Source organism: Mustelus asterias, chromosome 13, assembly GCF_964213995.1.
Source record: "Mustelus asterias chromosome 13, sMusAst1.hap1.1, whole genome shotgun sequence".
Classification (NCBI taxonomy): Eukaryota; Metazoa; Chordata; class Chondrichthyes; order Carcharhiniformes; family Triakidae; genus Mustelus; species Mustelus asterias.
In genome coordinates, this window is record NC_135813.1 from 63,874,979 (window position 1) to 63,899,275 (window position 24,297).

Here is a 24,297-nt window from a genome sequence, read left to right on the forward strand (position 1 = left end):
TTGTTCCTCTTCCCCCTCCCTCTCATTATATTTTACAAACAAGTATTTTCCCAAAGAATTGCACAAATTCTGTAAATAATGTATGTGTTTGTGCACCCACACTCATATGTTACTTTTCTTTCCTACAGAAGTTATTGGGAAATTCGTTACTAAAATTGGAGGGAGATGACCGTTTGGACATAAACTGCACTCTGCCACTAACTGAGCAGGTATGGCGGGAAGTAGTGTAAATAGATTCTTCCCGTGGCTGGTGCATGGTCCACTCTCTTCATGTGGACAGTTACATGGTAGAAATATAGGCAGAGCTTGTCTATCAGAAGATGTGGTTAAACAGAAACTTGAGATATATCTCCTCTACAGAAATCTGGTTAGATAAATACTCTAGGCTGGTTTTATTTTGGGATGAGGTGGGAAAAGCTTGAATAATGTACCCGAAGTTCTGAGAGAAACAAGTTTTGGTGAGGAGCCAAAGGAAATCAGCATTAGTAGAGAAATGGTTTTGGGGAAATTGATGGGATTGAAGGTGGACAAGCTTGCCGTTATGATTATATAGGTGAAGAATGCAACAACAGGGCTGCCATATAGATTATTATTAATGGTCTCTCCTCTAGTGGTGATCCCCTCTCCTTTAAGTCTGCCGTCATCACCTCTTTCCTCAAAAAAAAAAGTTTGACCCTCCCATCCTTACAAACTACTGCCCCTTCTCCAACCTTCCCTATCTCTCCAGAATCATTGAATGTGGTGGTGCCTCCCAAATCCAACTCCATCTTTCTCAAAATTTCAGGTATGCATTCCTCAAATCAAGCTTCTGCCCTTTCTTGTAACCAAATGGTAAAAGTCACAAAAGGCATCCTATATAACCGTGGCAAGAGTACACTATCCCTCCTCATCCTTTGTGACCTATCTACAGCCTTACAAATAGCTGATCACAGAATTCTGATCTAACATTTCTCCACTGTCTACAGCTCGTGGGACTGCTCTTGCCTGGATCTATTATCTATCCATTTGCAACCAGTGAATCACCCACATTCCAGATCTCTGTCACCTCGGGTACCCTCCACGGATCTATCTTTGACCCCCTTCAATTTTCCATTTGCGTGCTGCCCCTTGGTGACAACAGCCAGCTCTACCCCACCCCCACCTCTTTCCATTGTTTCTGTCAGACTGCTTGTTCCACATCCACTATCAGATCAGCAGATAGATCCTCCAACTAAATATTGGGAAGACAGAAACCATTGTCTTCATTGCCAGTCATAAACCCTGCTCACTGGCAACTACCTGAGGCCGAATTGACTGTTCACAGCATTGCTATTATAGTTGACCCCCAGGTGAGCTTCCTACCACATTTTCGCACTATCACTAAGATTGCCACTTTCCATTTTAATATCACCCAACTTAACCAGTTGCTGCAAAAACAAAAGAAAAGCAACTTAAGTTATATTGCGCTCTTCACAACTTCTGGATGTCCCAAAGAATTCTATAGCCAATGAAATGCTTTTGAAGTGTTCTTTGTCTTCGGAAGTCCCTTAGGGTCAAGGATGACTTGCTTCCACACTAAAAATGAGTTCTCAGGTGACTGAGGAGTCCAAGGTGTGACTCACAGTCTCTGTCACAGGTGGAGAAGACAGTGGTTGGAGGAGTGGGTGGATGAGGTACCCGGGCTGCCACGCACTCCTTTCACTGTCGACGTTTGGCTTCAGCTTGCTCTCGATGAAAAAACTCGGAGGTCAGCTCCCTCCAGGATGCTTTTCATTCATCTCAGGCAATCTTAGGCCAGAGATTGCCAACATCGGTGGGGGCATTGCACTTTTTCAAGGCGGTTAATGTGTTTTTCAAGGAGGGAGCTCTTTAAGTGTTTCCTCTAGGGCTCGCTTGCCATGTCGGAGCTCGAAGTAGGGTGCTTGTTTCGGGAGTCTCGTGTCAGGCATGTGGACGATGTAGCCCGCCCAGTGGAGCTGATCATTTGTGGTCAATACTTCAATGCTGGGGATGTTGGCCTAAGGATCTTACAGAAGCAGTGCTGGTAGTACTTTTCCAAGGCTTTGAGGTGCCTGCTGTACATAGTCCACGTCTATGAACCATACAGGAGGACAGTTATCACTACTGCTCTGTAGATCATGAGCTTGGTGCTGGGTCTGAGGGACCATAAGACATAGGAGCAGAATTAGGCCACTCGGCCATCAAGTCTGCTCTGGCGTTCAATCATGGCTGAAATTTTTCTCATCCCCATTCCCCTGCCTTTTTCCCATAACTCCTGATCCCCTTATTAATCAAGAACCTATCTATCCCTGTCTTAGAGACACTCAATGACCTGGCCTCCATTGCCTTCTGCGGTAAAGAGTTCTACAGATTTACCAGTCTCTGGCTGAAGAAATTCCTCCATCTCTATTTTGAAGGATCGTCCCTTTAGCCTGAGGTTGTGCCCTCTGGTTCTAGTTTTCCCTACCAGTGGAAACATCCTCTCCACGTCCATTCTATCCTCGCAGTTTCAATAAGATCCCCGCCCTCCCATCCTTCTAAACTCCCAACGAGTACAGACCCAGAGTCCTCAACTATTCCTCATATGGCAAGCTCTTCATTCCAGGGATCATTCTTGTGAACCTCCTCTGGACTCTTTCCAATGCCAGCACATCCTTCCTTAGATACGGGGCCCAAAACTGCTCTCAATACTCCAAATGGGGTCTGACCAGAGCCTTATTATCTAAATGGAAAAAAATTACAACATGCTACTGTGCAAAGGGACCTGGGGGTCCTTGTGCATGAGATGCAAAAACCCAGTCTGCAGGTGCTTCAGGTGATCAAGAAAGCAAATGGGATGTTGGCCTATATCGCAAGGGGGATAGAATATAAAAGCAGAGATGTCTTGCTGCATCTGTACAGGGCATTGGTGAGGCCGCAGCTGGAATACTGTGTGCAGTATTGGTCCCCTTATTTGCGGAAGGATATATTGGCCTTGGAGGGAGTGCAGAGAAGGTTCACCAGGTTGATACCAGAGATGAGGGGTGTTGATTATGAGGAGAGACTGAGCAGATTGGGTTTGTACTCGTTGGAATTTAGAAGGCTGAGGGGGGATCTTATAGATTCCTATAAGATAATGAAGGGGCTGGATAGGGTAGAGGTGGAGAGATTCTTTCCACTTAGAAAGGAAGCTAGAACTAGAGGGCACAGCCTCAAAATAAAGAGGGGTCAGTTTAGGACAGAGTTGAGGAGGAACTTCTTCTCTCAGAGGGTGGTGAATCTCTGGAATTCTCTGTCCACTGAAGTGGTGGAGGCTACCTCGTTGAATACGTTTAAATCACGGATAGATGGATTCCTGATCGGTAAGGGAATTAGGGGTTATAGGGATCAGGCGGGTAAGTGGAACTGATCCACTTCAGATCAGCCATGATCTTATTGAATGGCGGGGCAGGCGCGAGGGGCTAGATGGCCTACTCCTGCTCCTATTTCTTATGTTCTTATGCAGCCTCAGAAGTACATCCCTGCTCTTGTATTCTATCTCTCTCGACATGAATGCTAACATTGCATTTGCTTTCCTAACTGCTGACTGAACATGCCCGTTACCCTTAGGAGAATCTTGAACAAGGACTCTGAAGTCACTTTGCGTTTCTGATTTCCTAAGCATTTCCCCATTTAGAAATAGTCTATGCCTCCATTCCTCCTTCCAAAGTGCATAACCTCACACTTTTCCACATTGTATTCCATCTGCCACTTCTTTGCCCATTCTCCTAACCTGTCCAAGTCTTTCTGCAGCCCCCCTGTTTCCTCAATATTACCTGTCCCTCTACACATCTTTGTATCATCTGCAAACTTAGCAACAGTGCCCAGTTCCTTCTTCCAAATTGTTAATGTATATTGTGCAAAGTTGTGGTCCCAGCACCGACCCCTGAGGCACACAACAAGTCACCAGCTGCCATCCTGAAGAAGACCCCTTTATCCCCACACTCTGCCTTCTGCCAGTCAGCTAATCCACTATCCATGCCAGGATCTTGCCATTAACACCATGGGCTCTTAACTTATTTAACAGTCTCCTATGTGGCACTTTGTCAAAGGCCTTTTGGAAATCTAAATAAATCACATCCATTGGTTCTCCTTTATCTAACTTCTTTGTTACCTCCTCAAAGAACTCTGACAGATTTGTCAGACATGACCTCCCCTTGACGAAGCCGTGCTGACTCAGTCCTATTTTATCGTACACTTCCAAGTACTCTGCGTTCTCATCTTTAATAATGGACTCTAAAGTCTTGCCAATGACCGAAGTCAGGCTAACTGGCTTATAATTTACCCGTCTGCTGTTCCCCTCCCTTCTTAAACAGCGGTGTTATATTAGTTACTTTCCAGTCCTGTGGTACCCTCCCTGCCTCCAGTAATTGCTGAAAGGTCACCACCAATTCCCCCACAATTTCCTCAGCTATCTCTTTTAGAACCTGAGGTGTATTCCACTAGACCTCACTATCTATGTCTGCCCTTGTTAACATAGAATCATAGAAACCCTACAGTGCAGAAGGAGGCCATTCGGCCCATCGAGTCTGCACCGAACACAATCCCACCCAGGCCCTACCCCCATATCCCTACATATTTACACGCTAATCCCTCTAACCTACACATCTCAGGACACTAAGGGGCAATTTTAGCATGGCCAATCAACCTATCCCGCACATCTTTGGACTGTGGGAGGAAACCTGAGCACCCGGAGGAAACCCACGCAGACACGAGGAGAATGTGCAAACTCCAAACAGACAGTGACCCAAGCCGGGAATCGAACCCAGGTCCCTGGAGCTGTGAAGCAGCAGTGCTAACCACTGTGCTACCGTGCCACCCTGTAGGCTCCCAAGGTACAGAAAGTAGTCCACATTGTCTTTGAGGATTTTGATGGCGGCAGTGGCCTGGGGGGGGGGGGGGGGGGGGGCCATGCTTTCGTACTCCTCAATGGAAGTGTTGATGATGGATTGGAGCTCAGCCTCCGAGTGTGCGTAGCTGCATGAATCATCTGCATGATGTCGTTCAATGACAGAGGATAGGATAACTTTGGATCTGGCCTGCAGGAGGTTGAACAGATTCCTGTTGTTTAACTCCACTCCAGGGGGAGCTTGCTGAGGGTGAAATGGAACACTGCAGCAAGGAAGATTGAGAAGAGTGCCAGTGTAATGACACAGCCTTGCTTGACCCCAATCCGAATGTGAATTGGATCTGTGGTGGATCCTTTGGTCAGGATCACGGCTTGCATGCCATTGATGATGATAAACTTTTGGCTGATAATGTTGAAGGCCTTTGTGAGGTCAAAGAAGGCCAAATACAAGGTTTGATGCTGTTCCCTGCATTTCTCTTGGAGTTGTTGCGTGATGCAGATCATGTCCGTTGTGCCCCTTACTGGGTGGAATCTGCATTGGCACTCTGGGAGGAACTCTTCAGCCACAGGGAGAAGACAATTAAAGAGGATTCTTGCGATGACCTTCCCAGTGGTTGATGGCAGGGAATTTCCTCTGTAGTTACTGCAGTCAGACTTGTCACCTTTCTTGAACTTGGTCATGATTACAGCCTCTGTGAGATCTCCTGGTATGTTCCCCTTAAAGATAAGGGAAATGAGGCCGTGCATTTGCACCAATAGTGCTCCGCCGCCATGTTTTAATACTTTGGCATGCAGCGCTGAGGTGGTGTTGCACTGGTTGAAGTGCCATGTTTCAGATGGGACATTGGGGGGGATTTTCTGCCCCTGTTTTCAGCGGGCTAGAATGACAGTGGGGGTGGAAATCCAATGGCAGGCCCCAAATGGCTTTTGCACTGACAGGATTTCCCTGCTCGATTGTCCCCATTCCCTCCCAATGCCATAATGAGGTTCCCGCCTTGAAAGGTTGGGAACCTTATTACCATACATTGTAATATCATTACCAGACTTACCCATTCTATTACCCCCTTCTACCCCCGCCCCACCAAAGTGGCCAAGTGTAAAACAAATATGGTAGGAAAAGCCAACAGTGGAGCAGGCGGGCTCCATACTACTTTGTTTTCCATCCTCGGTTGGCACATAGTCAAAAAAATGGAAATTTCTGTCCATTAAATCAAGATGCCATCCACCTCTCTTGTGGATGTGCAAGATCCCATGGCATTGTATTGAAGAAGCAATAGGGACGTTATCTCTTCAGTGTCCTGTCCAATATTTGTCCTCTATTCACATTATAAAACAGATTGTCTGATCGTTATCAGTTGCTGTTTGTGGGAGCTTGCCATTTACAAATCATAGAAACTAGAAGCAGGAGTAGGCCATTCGGCTCTTCGAGCCTGCTCCGCCATTCATTTTGATCATCAAATTAAATATCCTGTTCCCCCTCCCCTCCCCCCATAACACTTGATCCCTTTAGCCCCAAGAGCTATATCTAATTTTTTCTTGAAATCAGACATTTCGGCCTCCACCACTTTCTATGGTAGTGAATTCCACACATTCACCACCCTGTAGGTGAAGAAATTTCTCCTCACCTCAGTTCTGAAAGGTTTACTCCTTATTTTCAAGTTATGACCCCAGTTCTGTACTCCCCCACCATTGGGAACAGTCTTTTTGGATCTACCCTGTCTAACCTTGGTAGACTTTTATAAGTTTCTATGAGATCCCTCTCTCCCTTCTAAACTCCAATGAATATAATCCTAACCGACTTAGTCTCTCCTCATATGACAGACCTGCCATCCCAGGAATCAGCCTGGTAAACCTTTGCTGTACTCCCTCTATAACAAGGACATCCTTCCTCGGATAAGGACACCAAAACGGCATAGGTGTGGCCTCACAAATGCCCTATACAATTGCAGCAAAACATCCCCCTCCCTATACTCAAATCTTCTCACTATGAAGGCCAAAACATCATTTGCCTTCTTTACTGCCTGCTGTACCTGTGTGCTCACTTTCAGCGACTGATGCACGAGGACATCAAGGTCTTGCTGAGTGTCCACCCCTCTCAATTTACACCCATTCAAGTAATAATTTGTCTTCCTATTATTGTTCCCAAAGTGGATGACCTCACATTTATCCACATTATACTGCCATGCACATGCCCACACACTCACCATTGTCCAAATCGTGCTGAAGCATCTCTGCATTCTCCTCACAGCTCATCCTCCCACCCAACTTTGAATCATCTGCAAATTTGCAGATAATGCATTTAGTTCCCTCTTCCAAATCATTAATCTATATATATATATATATATAAAATATATATATATATATATATATATATATATATATATATATATATATTTATTATGTGAACAGTTAGGGTCCTAGCACAGATCCCTGCAAACTCCACTAGTCACTGATTGCCAATCAGAAAAAGACCCATTTATGGCAATTCTTTGCTTCCTATCTGCTGACCAGCTTTCTATCCATCTCAAGACATTACCTGCAATTCCATGTGCTTTAACGTTACATAGTAGTCTGTTATGTGAGACCTTGTCGAAAGCCTTCTGTAAGTCTAAATAAACCACATACACTGCTTTTCCTCGGTAAACTCTACTAGTTACATCCTCAAAAAATTCCAATATATTGGTCAAGCATGATTTCCCCTTTGTAAATTCACACTGACTTTGTCTGATTATACCACTGCCTTCCAAACGCTGAGTTATGAAATCCTTGATAATGGACTCTGGCAACTTCCCCAATATCGATGTTAAGCTCACTGGTCTATAGTTCCCTGTTTTCTCTCTCCCTCCCTTTTTGAATCGCGGGCTTACATTTGCTACCTTTCAATCTATAGGAACGGAGTCCAAAGAAGTTTGGAAAATAACCACTAATGGATCTACTATTTCCAGCACCACTTCCTTAAGTACTCTGGGATGAAGGTTATCAGGACCTGGAGATTTGTCCACCTTCAATGCCATCAATTTCCCCAAAACCATTTCTCTACTAATACTGATTTCCTTCAGCTCCTCACTAAAACTTGTTTCTCTCAGCACTTCGGGTACATTATTCATCTCTTCCTTTGTGAAGACTGAAGCAAAGTACAAATCTAATTCCTTGGCCATTTCTTTATTCTCCATTATGAATTCTCCCATTTCTGACTGTAGGGGATCTACATTTGTTTTGTCAATCTTTTTCTCTTTACGTACCTGTAGAAACTTTTACAGTCAGTTTTATGTTCCCTGCTAGCTTACTTTCATTTTCTATTTTTCCCTTCTTAATCTAGCCCTTGATTCTCCTTTGCTGAATTTTAAACTGCTCCCAAACCTCAAGCCTTTTGCTTTTTCTTGCCAATTTGTGCGCTTCTTCCTTGAATCTGATATTATCCCTAATTTCCCATGTAAGCCATAGTTTGGCCACAATTCTCTTCGCTCTCTTGCACCAAATAGGTATTAACAACTTCTGGAGTTCACCTATTCAGCTGCCATATTTCCGATATTACAGTGATAATACTTCAGAAAAAATACGTCATTGATCGTAAAGCCCTTTGGCGTGTCCTGTGTTTGTGAAAGGCGCCATATAAATCCAAGCTGCTTTTGTGCCAATTTTGACCTCTTGAGCATTCCCCATTTTAATCGCTCCACCAGTGCCAGTTACACCATTCTTTTGGTCATTTAGTCTAATGTCCTCTTATGTGCCTTTGTGTCAAATTTTGCTGCAACCTTTTGAAATATTTGATTACATAAAAGGTGCTATATAAATTCCAATTATTGTTGACTGTACGCATAATTTTCTGTTTCAGGTGGGAGAAAACAGGTTGGGGTTTGGGATATGTTCTTATCAAGTATTTAATTCAAATTGGTACCTAATTACAGTAAGTTATTGGAGAACATATTTATATCTTTATCTGAGGGAGATGATTTTATGTATCCACAGATTGTTCTGGTTGGGGCAGAGGAAGGTCTATATTCATTGAATGTTGTGAAGAACTCCTTGGTTCACATCCCTGGAATGGGGTCAGTGTTCCAGCTTCACATCCTAAAGGAGCTTGACCGACTCGTCATGATTGCAGGTTATAATGGATTTGTTTCAATATGTTAACCAGCAATAAAACAGCGTGGCGAATACCTTCAGAAACTCACTATTGTGCCAAATGACTAAAAGCAGTTCCACTCAATAAGCTTTGTCTTTGAATGTTTTTACTTTTATTAACCAGACTTTTCTATATTGTACTTGTGAAGTTTCTCATTATATGCCTGTCATACAGCAGGGACATTCTAGCAGCTAATTTCATTTGTCTGTTTGACAGGAGAGGAACGAACCCTCTGTCTGGTGGAAGTTAAGAAGGTGAAACAGTCATTAGCTCAGTCCCACTTGCCAGGTCAGCCGGAGCTGGTACCTACAGTCTTTGACAGCTTAAAAGGATGTCACTTGTTTGCAGCAGGGAAAGTGAGCATCACTGCAACTCTTAAATCCGTTTTATTTTTAAGTATCTATTTTAACCTTGATGGAGAGTTTGCCGTGAGATTCTGTAATCCCCTTCAAGGTTTACAGTCATCTTAATGTATGAGTCAATGCATGGGTGGTTGCAAGAATTACCTGACTGCATAAATAAGGATGTGTGCCATCAGCTGTTTCCTGTGTTGACAGTGAGGCATTTACCTGAACATTTAAAATGACTGTGTTAAATGTTAACATTAGGAAGGGATTTTTTTTTTGGAGAAAGCAATTGTTTCACCCTCAGTTAAGATCTGGAGTATGTTACAGCCAGGGACCTAGGGTATATGTAGACAGGTGCAAAGGAATCTCCTTGTAAACTCAGCAACATGATGTAGCTTAAACCCCACAAGCCTGACCTACCATGCCAAATTATCTTACACCAACTAACCCTGAGGCACCTGCTCAGGGTGCACCTTGCTTGTAAAGAAAATCAAATTGTTTGAACATCTTCAGTTTGCCTTAAGATTGCTCCTTTTAGAAACTGAACATCATTGCACTCAGATTCCTGTAAGTGAGGAGGGCTGGAGTTAGCACTGGAGTTAGTCCTTGCACGTCTTTCTGAAATTGAGGCATTGTTTCTCAATGCATTTAATTAGTTGTCCCAAGCTTGTTTTAAACTTTCTAAAGAATTCTATTTAGTGAATGTCCCACCAGCTTCTGGTTTGGATTCCTCCAACCAAATCTCTACCACTACCATAATTCTGACATGGCATATAACACGTCCATGTGACAGTGACAAGGGTATTTCTGGGGAACTAGAAGTTTAGAAACAATGTCACTTTTCTTCAGCTTGACATGCATTACTAATGTTACCTTGACACGTTTGAAATTGTGTGTCTTGCAGATTGAAGCTGGACCGTGGATCTGTGCAGCAATGCCAAATAAAGTGTGCATCCTACGCTATAATGACGGGCTTGACAGCTTCGCCATCCGCAAAGTGAGTGTGCTCTTGCAGTGCACAAGAGAACCTGTTAAAGCTCAGAATAAAACCGCTGCACAGTGCTGCTGCATGCTCTGCTTTGTTATTCTCCCATATGTCAACTGTTATCAGCCTGTCATGCGTTCTTAAAGTATCTGAATTGGCCTTTATAGCACACCTTTGAGAATCGGTAAATTTGATGAATGAGAAAAGTACTTTTTTTTGGCCTTTGTAAACAATGACAATGAACTGAGTCACCCAGTATCATTCCCCTTTTGTTCTGTGCAGGAGATTGAAACATCTGAACCTTGCAGTTGTATCCAGTTCACTGGGTACAGCATCATCATTGGAACCAACAGGTTTTATGAGATCGAGATGAAGCACTATACACTGGAGGGTAAGAACGGCATCTAGGTAACGGAAGCATTGACTGTTGCAAAGTAGTTTTGCCGATACAACATCTGTGCTTGACAGTAGATACTAAATGTGCTGGAATTCTTTCTCTTCCATTATTGATCTCCCTCCCATTCAACACAAATTATTGATGAAATGTATTACCTAAACTTTCCATTTTTCTAACACTTCTGCTGCAACTACAGTTTGTTCCTGGGCACCAATAACCCTCCAATAACTCACTTCACAGAATCTGTAGGAGGCCATTCAGGCCATTGAGTCTGGCTCTTTGAAAGAACATTCTAACCAGTCCCACTCCCCTGCTTTATCCCTGTAACCAATTCCTTTCTGAATACCTTGTTCAAACCTGCCTCCACCATCCTCTCAGGAAGTTTGTTCCAGACTTCAATCACCCTCTGGGTGAAAACATTTTTCCTCGCATCACTTCTACTCCTTTTACCAATTATTTTCAATCTGTGCCCTCTAGTTCTTGATGTTCTCTTGAGAGGGAATTTCTCACTATTCACCTTGTCCATATCCCTCAGGATCTTGAATATTTCTTTCAAGTCTCCTCAGCACCTTTCCTCCAAGGAAAACAAATCCAACTTCTCCAATGTATCCTCAGAGCTACATTTCTTTATCCCTGGAATCATTCTTGTAAATCTCCTCTGTATTCTCTCCAAGTGGCTGTTTGTCATATGTGAGCATGTGGTTACAGCCACACTATTCAGCATTGTGGGAGCATTATAATCAAAGCTATGGCAGGAGGCAATGATTGCAATCAAAAGGAATCCTAACTAGCTCGCTCTTTTCATCCTTTTCTTTGCCTGGAAATGCTGAGGCCAAATGCGTGACTCCCACAGCTCAGACCAATAAACTGAAAAGGCGAGAAACATTCCCCACCAATACAATTCTGTACTGCATCATCCAACATACAATTCCATACTGCATCATCCATCGTATTGATCCACTACACTATCCGCAGAGCCTCAAAGTCCAAGATATTATTTAAAAGTGACTTTTAATATTCCAGATTTATTGTGTTTAGATAGCTGCTTGAAAATTAGGAATATTGCAGGGTCTGAGAGTAAGCAGAGTGGTATTCACTGGGTGAAAAACAACAACTTGATAAGCTACGAGCCTCTGTGTTGTTTCATTCTGTATGTTCAAATATTTAAAATAAAAAGAACCTCCCTTGCAGAGTTGGACAGCATTTACGGTTGTACTGGGAAATGTTTAATCATAGCAAGCAGACAGATGCTCCAGCTTGACTTCATTAATACATTTCTGTTCGTTTAAGAACCTAGCCATGAATGTCCTGATGAACCTGGCTATAGGTTTTGACCATTAAGAGCTGTAAATCTGACTCTCTTTCTCCCTGCAGAGTTTCTGGATAAGAATGACATGACTCTGGCCTCTGCTATTTTTGCTGCTTCGTCCTACAGTTTCCCAATTGCCATTGCTCAGGTGAATACCAGTGGGCAAAAGGACGAGTTTCTGCTCTGTTTCCATGGTGAGTAATAAGCACCTATAAAGTGTCCTTTGTCTTTTGGGAAGATACCTGCCTTTAACAGTTTATATCCTAGAAAAGCGATTGAGCCTGATATATATTATTGTATCTGCAACTGATTGTCCGTTTATGAAAAATCTTTCTCATCCCAGTTAAATCCCAAGTAGGTGAGAGAAAAATTCTGGAGGAAAGTAAATATCCTTCTTGTGGTAGCTTTCTGCATTATATTTACCCTTTCAGTATCAATATAGTTTATGTTGTCTCTTTTTGTGCTAAGTTGTAATACTAATGCATCCTTCCAAGATGTCAGCTTACTGGGAATCGCATCTCCCAAGTATTTTGTTAGATAACAGCATGTATAGAACATCCTTGGACAGTATTCTGATGTTCAATGCAAGATTCTTGTAATATGCACCCTGCCACCAGCATTTAATAGGATTTTTGGGTAGCTTCACCACTTTATATCTCGCTGTTTTGTTCAATCTCCTCTAACCCACAATAGAATTTGGAGTCATTGTTGATTCATATGGAAGGCGCAGTCGCACTGATGACTTGAAGTGGAGACGTTTGCCCTTGGCATTTGGTGAGTGTGTATTCACAGGCCTTTCTGAATGTGTACATTTGAGATTCTGAGAGCAAAGTAGTGGAAACTGGTATAGTTCAAGGATTAGGATGAATTAAACAATGAATTATTTGGACTTGGAAATTGTAAATATATTTTCAAAATTTGCAGATGGCACCAAATTGGGAAACATTGCAAATAGTGAGGAAGACCACAATTTAATTCAAGAAGATTTTAATGAACTTTCTGAATAAGCTTATAATTGCTGATGAATTTCAATACAGATAAGTATGATGTATTGGTAAGAGGAATAAGAAGGCTTGGATGAGTCTTAATCGGATAGAGGAGAAAATGGATCCAGGGATGCAGATAGACAACTCAGCAGGTTGGCCAGTTGCTAAATAGAAAAGGCTGCAATTCAAGGCAACATCTGGGAGCAGGCCCCAGAAAATGAGGAATTCTGGCGGGGAGTCAACTTGGAACCTTGCAGCAAGATGAGAGATCAGGTGTTAGGGTGAGAGATTGAATTGTCAGGGTGAGAGTGAGAGATCTTGTTGGATTGGTTGGAGGGAAGGACTCCTGCTCTTATTAGCCCATAAGCTATGCTGAACAACCACTTAGCTGCCTTACATGGCAGCTCTGGTCTCCCTTCAACTACTGGGTTTCCAGAATCTTGGGAAACCTAGCAGGCATTAAATCTGATGACTGCAAACTCATTAACATATTAAAATCACCCATCTACTGCTCCAAAATAGATTACTCGATTTACCCTAAACTCACGACTGTTATGTTTAATATGATGTGTAACTATTAGTTTTACCAACATTTAGCAGAAATTGATAAGATTAATGCATTGGCCTCAATTTTTTTATCCTATTAGCATACAAGGCTTATTGGCTGTAAAGTTACTGATATTCACAGCAGAAATTAGTCGCATTATTTCACACAGCATTACATTGCAAGTGATTTCTGGAAAGTAATCTCTTGTTATTATTCCACAAGTTTTCTGTAAGTGAACCAACTGGGCAGTTCAACTTCTAAACCCTTGTACTCTTGTGTGACTGTTTCAGCTTACAGAGAACCGTACTTATTTGTAACTCATATCAACTCTGTGGAGGTTATTGAGATTCAGGGTCGCAATTCAGTCGGGTAAGTCCTAAGTCAAATTGTTTGCAGTCAGTGTTGAGAAACCCATGTAAAATAACGTTTTTGAATTGGCTCACAATACATGGCTTAACTGTGAGCCTCCACAGGCTGAAGGATGCTAGGTTGGGTAGCAACCGTATATTCCAGCCAGACAGCCTGATGAAACTTGATTATTGGACATAGACTGGGCCTATGCTAAATATTTCTATACCGATGAATTCTGAGAATGGTTGTAGGTACACTAATTCGCCCTCCTTTAATCCTTTTACTGTACCTAATTCTCTCAGACATCTTAGATTTATATTCAAGCATTAAGTGCTTGCCCCTGTGGACCAGTCACCAAATTTATAGCATAGTGTTTCCTTTGGCAAAGTTGCAGCATGACCTCCTGGTCCGAAACTCAATCCCTCTACCAATAAAAGCTAACACACCGTACGCCTTCTTAACAACCCTATCAACCTGGGTGCCAACTTTCAGGGATTTATGCACATGGACACCCAGATCCCTCTGTTCATCCACACTACCAAGTATCTTACCATTAGCCCAGTACTCTGTATTCCTGTTACTCCTTCCAAAGTGAATCACCTCACACTTTTCCGCATTAAACTCCATTTGCCACCTCTCAGCCCAGCTCTGCAGCTTATCTATGTCCCTCAGTAACCTGCCACTTCCCTCCGCACTGTCTACAACTCCACCAACTTTAGTGTCATCCGCAAATTTACTAATCCATCCTTCCACGCCCTCATCCAGGTCATTAATAAAAATGACAAACAGCAGTGGCCCCAAAACAGATCCTTGCGGTACTCCACTAGTAACTGAACTCCAGGATGAATATTTCCCATCAAACACCACCCTCTGTTTTCTTACAGCTAGCCAATTCCTGATCCAAACCACTAAATCACCCTCAATCCCATGTGTCCGTATTTTCTGCAAAAGCTTACCATGGGGAACCTTATCAAACGCTTTGCTGAAATCCATATACACCACATCAACTGCTTTACCCTCATCCACCTCTTTGGTCACCTTCTCAAAGAACTCAATAAGGTTTGTGAGGCACGACCTACCCTTCACAAAACCGTGCTGACTATCCCTAATCAAATTATTCCTTTCTCGGTGATTATAAATCCTATCTCTTATAATCCTTTCCAATACTTTGCCCACAACAGAAGTAAGACTCATTGGTCTATAATTACCAGGGTTATCCCTACTCCCCTTCTTGAACAAGAGGACAACATTTGCTATCCTCCAGTCTTCTGGCACTGTTCCTGTAGACAATGACGACACAAAGATCAAAGCCAAAGGCTCTGCAATCTCCTCTCTAGCCTCCCAGAGAATCCTAGGATAAATCCCATCTGGCCCAGGGGACTTATCTATTTTTACCCTTTCCAGAATTGCTAACACCTCCTCCTTATGAACCTCAATCCCATCCAGTCCAACAGCCTGCATCTCAGCACTCCCCGCGATAACACTGTCCCTCTCCAGTGTGAATACTGACGAAAAATATTCATTTAGTGCATGAATATTTTTCGTCAGTATTCACACTGGAGAGGGACAGTGCCTCTCCTATCTCTTCAGACTCCACACACAACTTCCCACTACTGTCCTTGACTGGCTCTAATCTTACCCTAGTCATTCTTTTGCTCCTGACATACCTATAGAAAGCTTTAGGGTTTTCCTTGATCCTACCTGCCAAAGACTTCTCATGTCCCCTCCTGGCTCTTAACTCTTTCTTTAGGTCCTTCCTGGCTAACTTGTAACTCTCAAGCGCCCTAACTGAGCTTTCACGTCTCATCTTAACATAAGTCTCCTTCTTCCTCTTCACAAGAGATTCAACCTCCTTAGTAAACCACGGTTCCCTCACACGTCTGCTTCCTCCCTGCCTGACAGGTACATATTTATCAAGGACACGTAGTAGCTGTTCCTTGAACAAGTTCCACATTACAATTGTGCCCATCCCCTGCAGTTTCCTTCCCCAACCTATGCCAGCTTAATCTCGCCTAATCGCATCATAATTTCCTTTCCCCCAGCTATAACTCTTGCCCTTTGGTATATACCTATCCTTTTCCATTGCTAAGGTAAACGTAATCGAATTGTGGTCACTGTCACCAAAGTGCTCACCTACCTCCAAATCTAACACCTGGCCTGGTTCATTACCCAGTACCAAATCCAATGTGGCCTCGCCTCTGGTTGGTCTATCTACATACTGCGTCAGGAAGCCTTCCTGCACACATTGGACAAAAACTGACTCCTCTAAAGTACTCGAAGTATAGCTTTTCCAATCAATATTTGTAAAGTTAAAGTCCCCCAGTACAACTACCCTGTTACTTTTGCTCCTATCCAGAATCATCTTTGCAATCTTTTCCTCTACATCTCTGGAACTTTTCGAAGGTCTATAAAAAAACTCCCAACAGGGTGACCTCTCCTTTCCTGTTTCTAACCTCAGCCCAAACTACCTCAGTAGACGAGTCCTCATCAAGTGTCCTTTCTGCCACCGTAATACTGTCCTTGACTAACAATGCCACACCTCCCCCTCTTTTACCACCTTCCCTGCACTTACTGAAACATCTAAACCCTGGAACCTGCAACAACCATTCCTGTCCCTGCTCTATCCATGTCTCCGAGATGGCCAGAACATCGAAATCCCAGGTACCAACCCATGCTGCAAGCTCGCCCACCTTATTCCGGATGCTCCTGGCGTTGAAGTATACACACTTCAAACCACCTTCCTGCCTGCCAGTACACTCCTGCGACCCTGAAACCTCATCCATGACCTCACTACTCTCAACCTCCTGTACACTGGAGCTACAATTCAGGTACCCACCCTCCTGCTGAATTAGTTTAAACCCTCCCGAAGATCATTAGCAAATTTCCCCCCCAGGATATTGGTAGCCCTCTGGTTCAGGTGCAGACCATCCGGTTTGTAGAGGTCCCACCTACCCCAGAAAGAGCCCCAATTGTCCAGGTATCTGAAACCCTTCCTCCTGCACCATCCCTGTAAACACATGTTCAACTGCTCTCTCTCCCTGTTCCTCTCCTCACTATCACGTGACATGGGTAACAAACCAGAGATAACAACTTTGTTTGTTCTAGCCCTAAGCTTCCACCCTAACTCCCTGAATTTCTGCCTTACATCCCCATCCCTTTTCCTACCTATGTCTTGAGTGCCTATGTGAACCACAACTTGGGGCTGGTCCCCCTCCCCCTTAAGGGTAATGGGTTAGCTAAACCCATTTACAGTACATCATTGTAATATGGTGGTTTCTGGTCATCGTCCCAGAGAACATCAGAACAGTAATATCCATTTAGCACTTCCAGCCTGTTCTGCCATTCAGTAATATCATGGCTGATCTGACCTAACTCCATACACTTTGCCTTTGCCCTATATCCCTTCCTGTCTTTGGTTAGCAAAAATCTAACAATCTTAGTTCTAAAATTAACAATTGATCTAGCATCAATTGCTATTTGCAGAAGGGAGTTCCAAACTCTGTCACCCCTTGTGTATAGAAGTGGTTCCTCCTTTCACTCCTGAAAGGTCTGGTCTCATTTTTAGACTATGCCTATCAATTTCCTCTCCTATCTCAAAAACTTTGATGAAATCATCCTTTTATCTTCTGAAATCAACCCTAACTTGTGTAATCTTACCATGTAATTTAACCCTTGGTATCCAGATATCATTCTGGTAAGTCTATACACATCCCTATCCAAGGCCAATACATCCTTCCTAAAGTGTGGTGCCTGAAACTGCTCATAATACTCTAGGCCTGAACACATCCCCACCAAATCCAGCAACCCCGATGCCAATTTGCACTCTAGCAAGTGTTGATTGGCATAAGGTGGAACTTCCAACCTCCCTCAGGGAAAAGTACAGCTTTGGAGAACTGTTGGCCAATTGGATTAGCCTGCAGCTCTCCAACAATGTGGAAATTAATTGAATGAAAAGAAGTTCTCCAGACACCCTCGAGGCACTGCAGGCCTGCCATTGAGTCCCAGAGGACAGGTAAGTGGCAGGAATCCCAGGGCAGGGAGGGTAGGGCATGTCCGGGGGTTCATCAGGGTGTGATTGAGGGATATTATGGTGGGAGGTAGGAGGTCCAGAGGCATTCCGCACCCCTTACTTGCTGCCCTCATTTGATCCACCCCCACCCCCCTCCCCCCCCAAACTGTCATCTATCTCCAGTCTAAGAATTCAGAAGGAGCAGGAAAAAGCTCTTAATTGACCATAAAAATGCAAGTTGTTGTAGCTGTAAAGGTTCTGTGTAAAATCAATTTGAGACAATTTTAACCCATTTGGGTTCGAGAGCCCCCAAGAAAAATTACTTCACAAGTTGGATTCTTATTGTCATAGAGGTTTACAGTGTGGAAACAGGCCCTTTGGCCCAACTTGTCTATGCTGCACTTTTTTTTTTAAACCCTAAAGCTTGTCCCAATTGCCCGCATTTGGCCCATATCCCATCTTACACATGTAACTGTCTAAATGCTTTTTAAAAGGCAAAGTTGTACCCACCTCTACTACGACCTTGGAATATAGTGTTCAATTCTGGCCGCCACACTACCAGAAGGATGTGGAGGCTTTGGAGAGGGTACAGAAAAGATTTACCAGGATGTTGCCTGGTATGGAGGGCATTAGCTATGAGGAGAGGTTAGAGAAACTTGGTTTGTTCTCACTGGAGCGACGGAGGTTGAGGGGAGACCTGATAGAAGTCTACAAGATTATGAGAGGCATGGACAGAGTGGATAGTCAGAAGCTTTTTCCCAGGGTGGAAGAGTCAATTACTAGGGGGCATAGGTTTAAGGTGCGAGTGGCAAGGTTTAAAGATGTACGAGGCAGATTTTTTATACAGAGAGTAGTGGGTGCCTGGAACTCATTGCCGGGGGAGGTAGTGGAAGTGGATACGGTAGTGACTTTTAAGGGGTGTCTTGACAAGTACATGAATAGGATGGGAATAGAGGGATATGGTCCCCGGAAGGGTAGGGGGTTTTAGTTCAGTCGGGCAGCATGGTCGGTGCAGGCTTGGCGGGCCGAAGGGCCTGTTCCTGTGCTGTAATTTTCTTTGTTCTTTGTACCTCTGGCAGCTTGTTCCAGACACTCCCCACCCTTTGTGTGAAATAATTGCTCTTCTGGACACTTTTGTATCTCTCTCCCTCACCTTAAACCTATGCCCTCTAGTTTTAGACTCCCCTATCTTTGGGAAAAGATATTGACTATCTAGCTGATCTATGCCCCTCATTATTTTATAGACCTCTGTAAGGTCACCCCTCAGCCTTCTTCGCTCCAGAGAAAAAAGTCCCAGTCTATCCAGCCTCTCCTGATAAGTCAGGTCCCGGTAGCATTCTAGTAAATCTTTTCTGCACTCTTTCTAGTTTAATAATATCCTTTCTACAATAGGGTGACCAGAACTGTACACAGTATTCCAAGTATGGCTTTACTAATGTCTTGTACAACTTCAACAAGACGTCCCAACTCCTGTATTCAATGTTCTGACCAATGAAACCAAGCATACTGAATGCCGCCTTCACCACTCTGTCCATCTGTGACTCCACTTTCAAGGAGCTATGAACCTGTATCCCTAGATCTCTTTGTTCTGTAAGTCTCCCCAACCATTAACTGAGTAAGTCCTGCCCTGGTTCAATCTAGCAAAATGCATCACCTTGCATTTATCTAAATTAAACTCCACCTGCCATTCGTCAGCCCACTGGCCCAATTGATCAAGATCCCGTTGCAATCGGAGATAGCCTTCTTCACTGTCCACAATGCCACCAATCTTGGTGTCATCTGCAAACTTACTGACCATGCCTCCTATATTCTCATTCAAATCATTAATATAAATGACAAATAACAGTGGACCCAGCACTGATCCCTGAGGCACACCGCTGGTTACAGGCCTCCAGTTTGAAAAGCAACCCTCTACAACCACCCTCTGGCTTCTGTCATCAAGCCAATTTTGTATCCATTTAGCTACCTCACCCTGGATCCCATGAGATTTAAACCTTATGCAACAACCTACCATACAGTATCTTGTCAAAGGCCTTGTTAAAGTCCATGTAGACAACATCAACTGCACTGTCCTCATCTACCTTCTTGGTTACCCCTTCAAAAAACTCAATCAAATTTGTGACATGATTTTCCACTCACAAAACCATGCTGACTGTCCCTAATCAGTCCTTGCATCTCTAAATGCCTGTCGATCCTGTTTCTCAAAATACCTTCCAACAACTTACTCACCACAAATGTGAGGCTCACTGGCCTGTAGTTCCCAGGCTTTTCCCTGCAACTCTTTTTAAACAAAGGCACAACATTTGCCACCCTTCAATCTTCAGGCACCTCACCTATGACTCGATGATTCAAATATCTCGGCTAGGGACCCGCAATTTCCTCCCTAGCCTCCCACAATGTCCTGGGATATACTTCATCAGGTCGCGGGGATTTATCTACCTTGATGCGCTTTAAGACTTCCAGCACCACCACCTCTGTAATATGTACTCTCCTCAAGACATCACTATTTATTTCCCCAAGTTCCCTAACATCCATGCTTTTCTCAACAGTAAATACTGATGAGAAATATTCATTTAGGATCTCACCCATCTCTTGTGGATCTGCACATAGATGACCTTGTTGATCCTTAAGAGGCCCTACTCTGTCCCTTGTTACTCTTTTGCCCTTTATGTATTTGTAGAAGCTCTTTGGATTCTCCTTTGCCTTATCTGCCAAAACAATCTTGTGTCCCCTTTTTGCCCTCCTGATTTTTCTCTTAACTCTACTCCTCCACCCCCTATACTCTTCAGGGGATTTGCTTGATCCCAGCTGCCTATGCATGTCATGTGCCTCCTCCTTCTTGGCCAGGGCCTCAATATCCCGAGTTATCCAGTGTTCCCTACTTCTGCCAGCCTTGCCCTTCAATCTAAGAGAGATGTGCTTACCCTGAACCCTGGTTAACACACTTTTGAAAGCCTCCCACTTACCAGACATCCCCTTGCCTTCCCAGAGACTCCCCCAGTTAACTTTTGAAAGTTCTTGCCTGATACCATAAAAATTGGCCTTGCCCCAATTTAGAATTTTAACTTTTGGGCCAGATCTATCATTCTCCATAACTATCTTAAAACTAATAGAATTATGGTCGCTGGTCCCAAAGTGACCCCTCACTCTCACTTCTATCACCTGCCCTTCCTTATTTCCCAAGAGGAGGTCAAGTTTTGCCCCCTCTCTAGTCGGACCATCCACATACTAAATGAGAAATTCCTCCTGAATACACTCAACAAATTTCTCTCCATCCAACCCTATACTAATACTTGTCACGAGATGTTCATTAACATTCTTTTGAAAGAAGAAATAAAAAGTAGTGGGGACTGGGAGAAACAAAGTTATTTACCTGATTGCTGCGCTGACTATTATGTAACCAGTATAGTTATTCACTGTGTTTGAAAGCTGGACTCCTGGCTGTATCTCCAATTATTATACAGCACAACTGAAAGGAAGCAACCAAGTCCTATAACACGCTCATTTTATTTTTATAGTGTTCCGAGTCGTGCTCACTTGGACATCCCAAATCCCAGGTATCTCGGTCCTGCAATCTCATCTGGAGCCATTTACATGGCCTCGTCCTATCAGAATAAACAGCGAATCATCTGTTGTAAAGGAAACTTGGTGAAGGAAGCGAGCAGTGATCAGGGCGCAATCAACAGCCGCAGGTAAATAAGATGTGACCAAGTAATCTTTGGCCAAATTACAGTGGTCTAAGTTTACTCTGAAACTCTCAGAAATTTGAACACTCTTACTTCAAAATAGCTACGCTTGGGCAATTTTTAGGGTTACATGACAACCTGCTGGTATTCTCCTCCCAAACAAATACTTCAGAAAATAACCATTAATTCAACTGTCTGCAATAATTTACCACTTCAAAGATTTAACTTCTTTCCTAATATTTTAAAAGATGGGTTAATGTGTTCAGTTAAAAAGCTTTAGAATATTAGCCTAATTTTAATCTTTACCAGAGGTGAACAGACCTGGTGCGTTGCCAGCACTTTTCTGCTTTTATATCAATTGGATAGTGAAGAGCTCGGTATTTCTATCCCATAGGGGCTGTACTCGTGAAATGACAGCTGACCTCAGCACATCTCATAGGACTTCACTGGGCTGATCATCACCGCACTCTGTGCAAGAGCAGAACGGAATAATTTGATCCAAGCCAGCTCAGCAGAATGCCTATCCACCCGGAGTAGGAGAGCACCACTTTTTCCCCAGGGTCTGTGGTGTGATCAGTTTTACCAATTCAGAGGCACGGTAGCACAGTGGTTAGCACTGCTGCCTCAGTGCCAGCAACCTGGGTTCAATTCCAACCTTGGGCAACTGTGTGGAGTTTGCATATTCCGTGTCTGCGTGGGATTCTTCCGGGTGCTCCGATTTCCTTCCACATTCCAAAGATGTGCAGGTTAGGTTGATTGGCCATGTTAAATTGCCCCTTAGGGGGATTTGCAAGGTAAATACATGGGGTTACGGGGTGCAGGCTGAATGGGCCGAATGGCCTCCTTCTGCCCTGTAGGGATTCTGTGAACTCCAGGGAGAAAAAGACACCTGGTGCTAGAGTTGTTGAGAGGTGGAGTAGTGTAACTCTTTCTCAATCCTGTAGGGAATTTGACCTAATCTGGGCTCAAGCGCCACTGGCAACCATTGTAACAAAACACAACCACCAGGTTCCAAAATATCCAAGGAAAAATAATTCAAACAGTAAGAAATTAAAATAAAAGGAAGTGAAATAACAGAAAATTTTTCAGAAGTGATGTCTCAAAAACCCCAATGCTGCTTTTCTTGTGACTTCCTGCCAGATAGTTCGAGTGTTGTGCAATCTCTTAAGTAACACAATAAAGACAATTATTCCAACCTTGCATCTTTAACACTTTGAGGGTTATACAAAAATATAAAAAGAAGGATTCCCTCAACGGTCACAAGCACTCGTATTTATATAGTGTTGTTAATGTAATAAAAGGTACCAAGGCTCTTCATAGGGATTTTATAAAGCAAATTTTGACACTGAGCACATAAGGCAATATTGGGGGAAATAACCAAAAGGTTGGTCGAAGAAGTAGTTTTTAAGGGGCAACTTAGAGAGGGGTAAAGAGATGAAAAGGTTTAGAGAATCAGTTCCAGAGTTTGTGGTCTTTCCAGCAGAAGGGATAGCCAGCAATGGTAGGGTGATTAAGATTGGGGATGCTCAAGAGGCTAGAATATCAAGAAGATCGATACCTCGGAAGGCTGTGTGGCTGGAGGAGATTACAGTGAGGGGCAAAACCACAAAGATTTGGAAACAAGGATGAGAATTTTAAAATTTGAGGTGTTGTATCACTTGGATTCAATGTAGGTTAGCGAGCACAAGGGTGATGGGTAAATGGGACTTGATGTGAGTAAGGACATAGACAGCGGGATAACTTCAAATTTATAGGCTGTAGAATGTGGGAGGCTGGCTAGTAGACCATTGAAATAGTTGAGTCCTAAGGTAATAAAAATGTCATTAGCATAAAGCTGTGCACATTTTATTTATCATTAGAAATTTAGCAAACTCGTAGATTCTCATCCAGTGTGCCTGAGTTCAGATTTTGGTTTTGCTTGGCAGCTGAACCTGCATGCTATCTTAGCTTATTTTAAAAAGGGGGTAGAATGGGGAAAGCTGCCAAGTATATTCTTATTGAATAAGAGTACCAGAAGCAATTGACCAGTTTGCAGCCCAAAGTATCCCAGCCATCTGTTTTAGAAACTCTATAGTAAATGAAAGAAAGAAAATGCATACTATGAAAGCAGAATAAGTGCTTCTGGCCTCAATGTATCATTACTTATGGTTCAGTTTCTGAGATTATTACCTTTCCTGCTCCCTGTACTTGTATATGTACCCATTCTGCCCTAGCAGTGTAGTCCGTTTCTAGGTCAAAGCTCATTTTAAAAGGTCCTCTGATTAATATAAAACTGTACAAAGCATGTTCTCCATCTCATGATTGCAGCAGTAACTGAGGTATGTGCAGTGCATGTTCTCTTTTTTTAGGTCTCCTTCCCACAACATGGACCCTGTTCCACCTACAGCAAACCTGACGTGAGTGAGCAGATTCTAACTGCTTGTTTGTGTCAAAACATGCACCTGTCATTTGTGTGCCTTCAATTGTACTGGTCTGTCTACGATCATCTCGTGCATGTCAATGTTGAATCTCCTGTCTTTGGAAGCATTTGTAGCATTGAATGTTTACTCCATAATGCTTCAGTTACTTATGACTATGGAACAGTCGGAACTTTTTGATGCTTTAGAAGCTTTCTCTCCCCATACATCTCGAGCTCACTGGAAGGGCACAAAGTCTGCCTTTGCATCATAAGGCAAGATGTTGTGAGTAAGAAGGTTGTGGGTTCAAGC

The 24,297-nt window shown here is 43.3% G+C and overlaps 1 protein-coding gene across 1 annotated transcript in view; it reads left to right on the forward strand.

Moving 5' to 3' along the window:
- Positions 1–24,297, forward strand: part of cita (citron rho-interacting serine/threonine kinase a) — a 175,101-nt gene that overhangs the window by 143,881 nt on the left and 6,923 nt on the right. Inside the window, exons 39-47 of the mRNA XM_078227647.1 lie at positions 129–209; positions 8,816–8,951; positions 9,189–9,328; positions 10,224–10,316; positions 10,587–10,695; positions 12,076–12,204; positions 12,704–12,784; positions 13,834–13,912; positions 21,422–21,595. Coding sequence (XP_078083773.1) covers positions 129–209; positions 8,816–8,951; positions 9,189–9,328; positions 10,224–10,316; positions 10,587–10,695; positions 12,076–12,204; positions 12,704–12,784; positions 13,834–13,912; positions 21,422–21,595 — 1,022 coding nt within the window. The remainder of the gene's footprint in view (positions 1–128; positions 210–8,815; positions 8,952–9,188; positions 9,329–10,223; positions 10,317–10,586; positions 10,696–12,075; positions 12,205–12,703; positions 12,785–13,833; positions 13,913–21,421; positions 21,596–24,297) is intronic.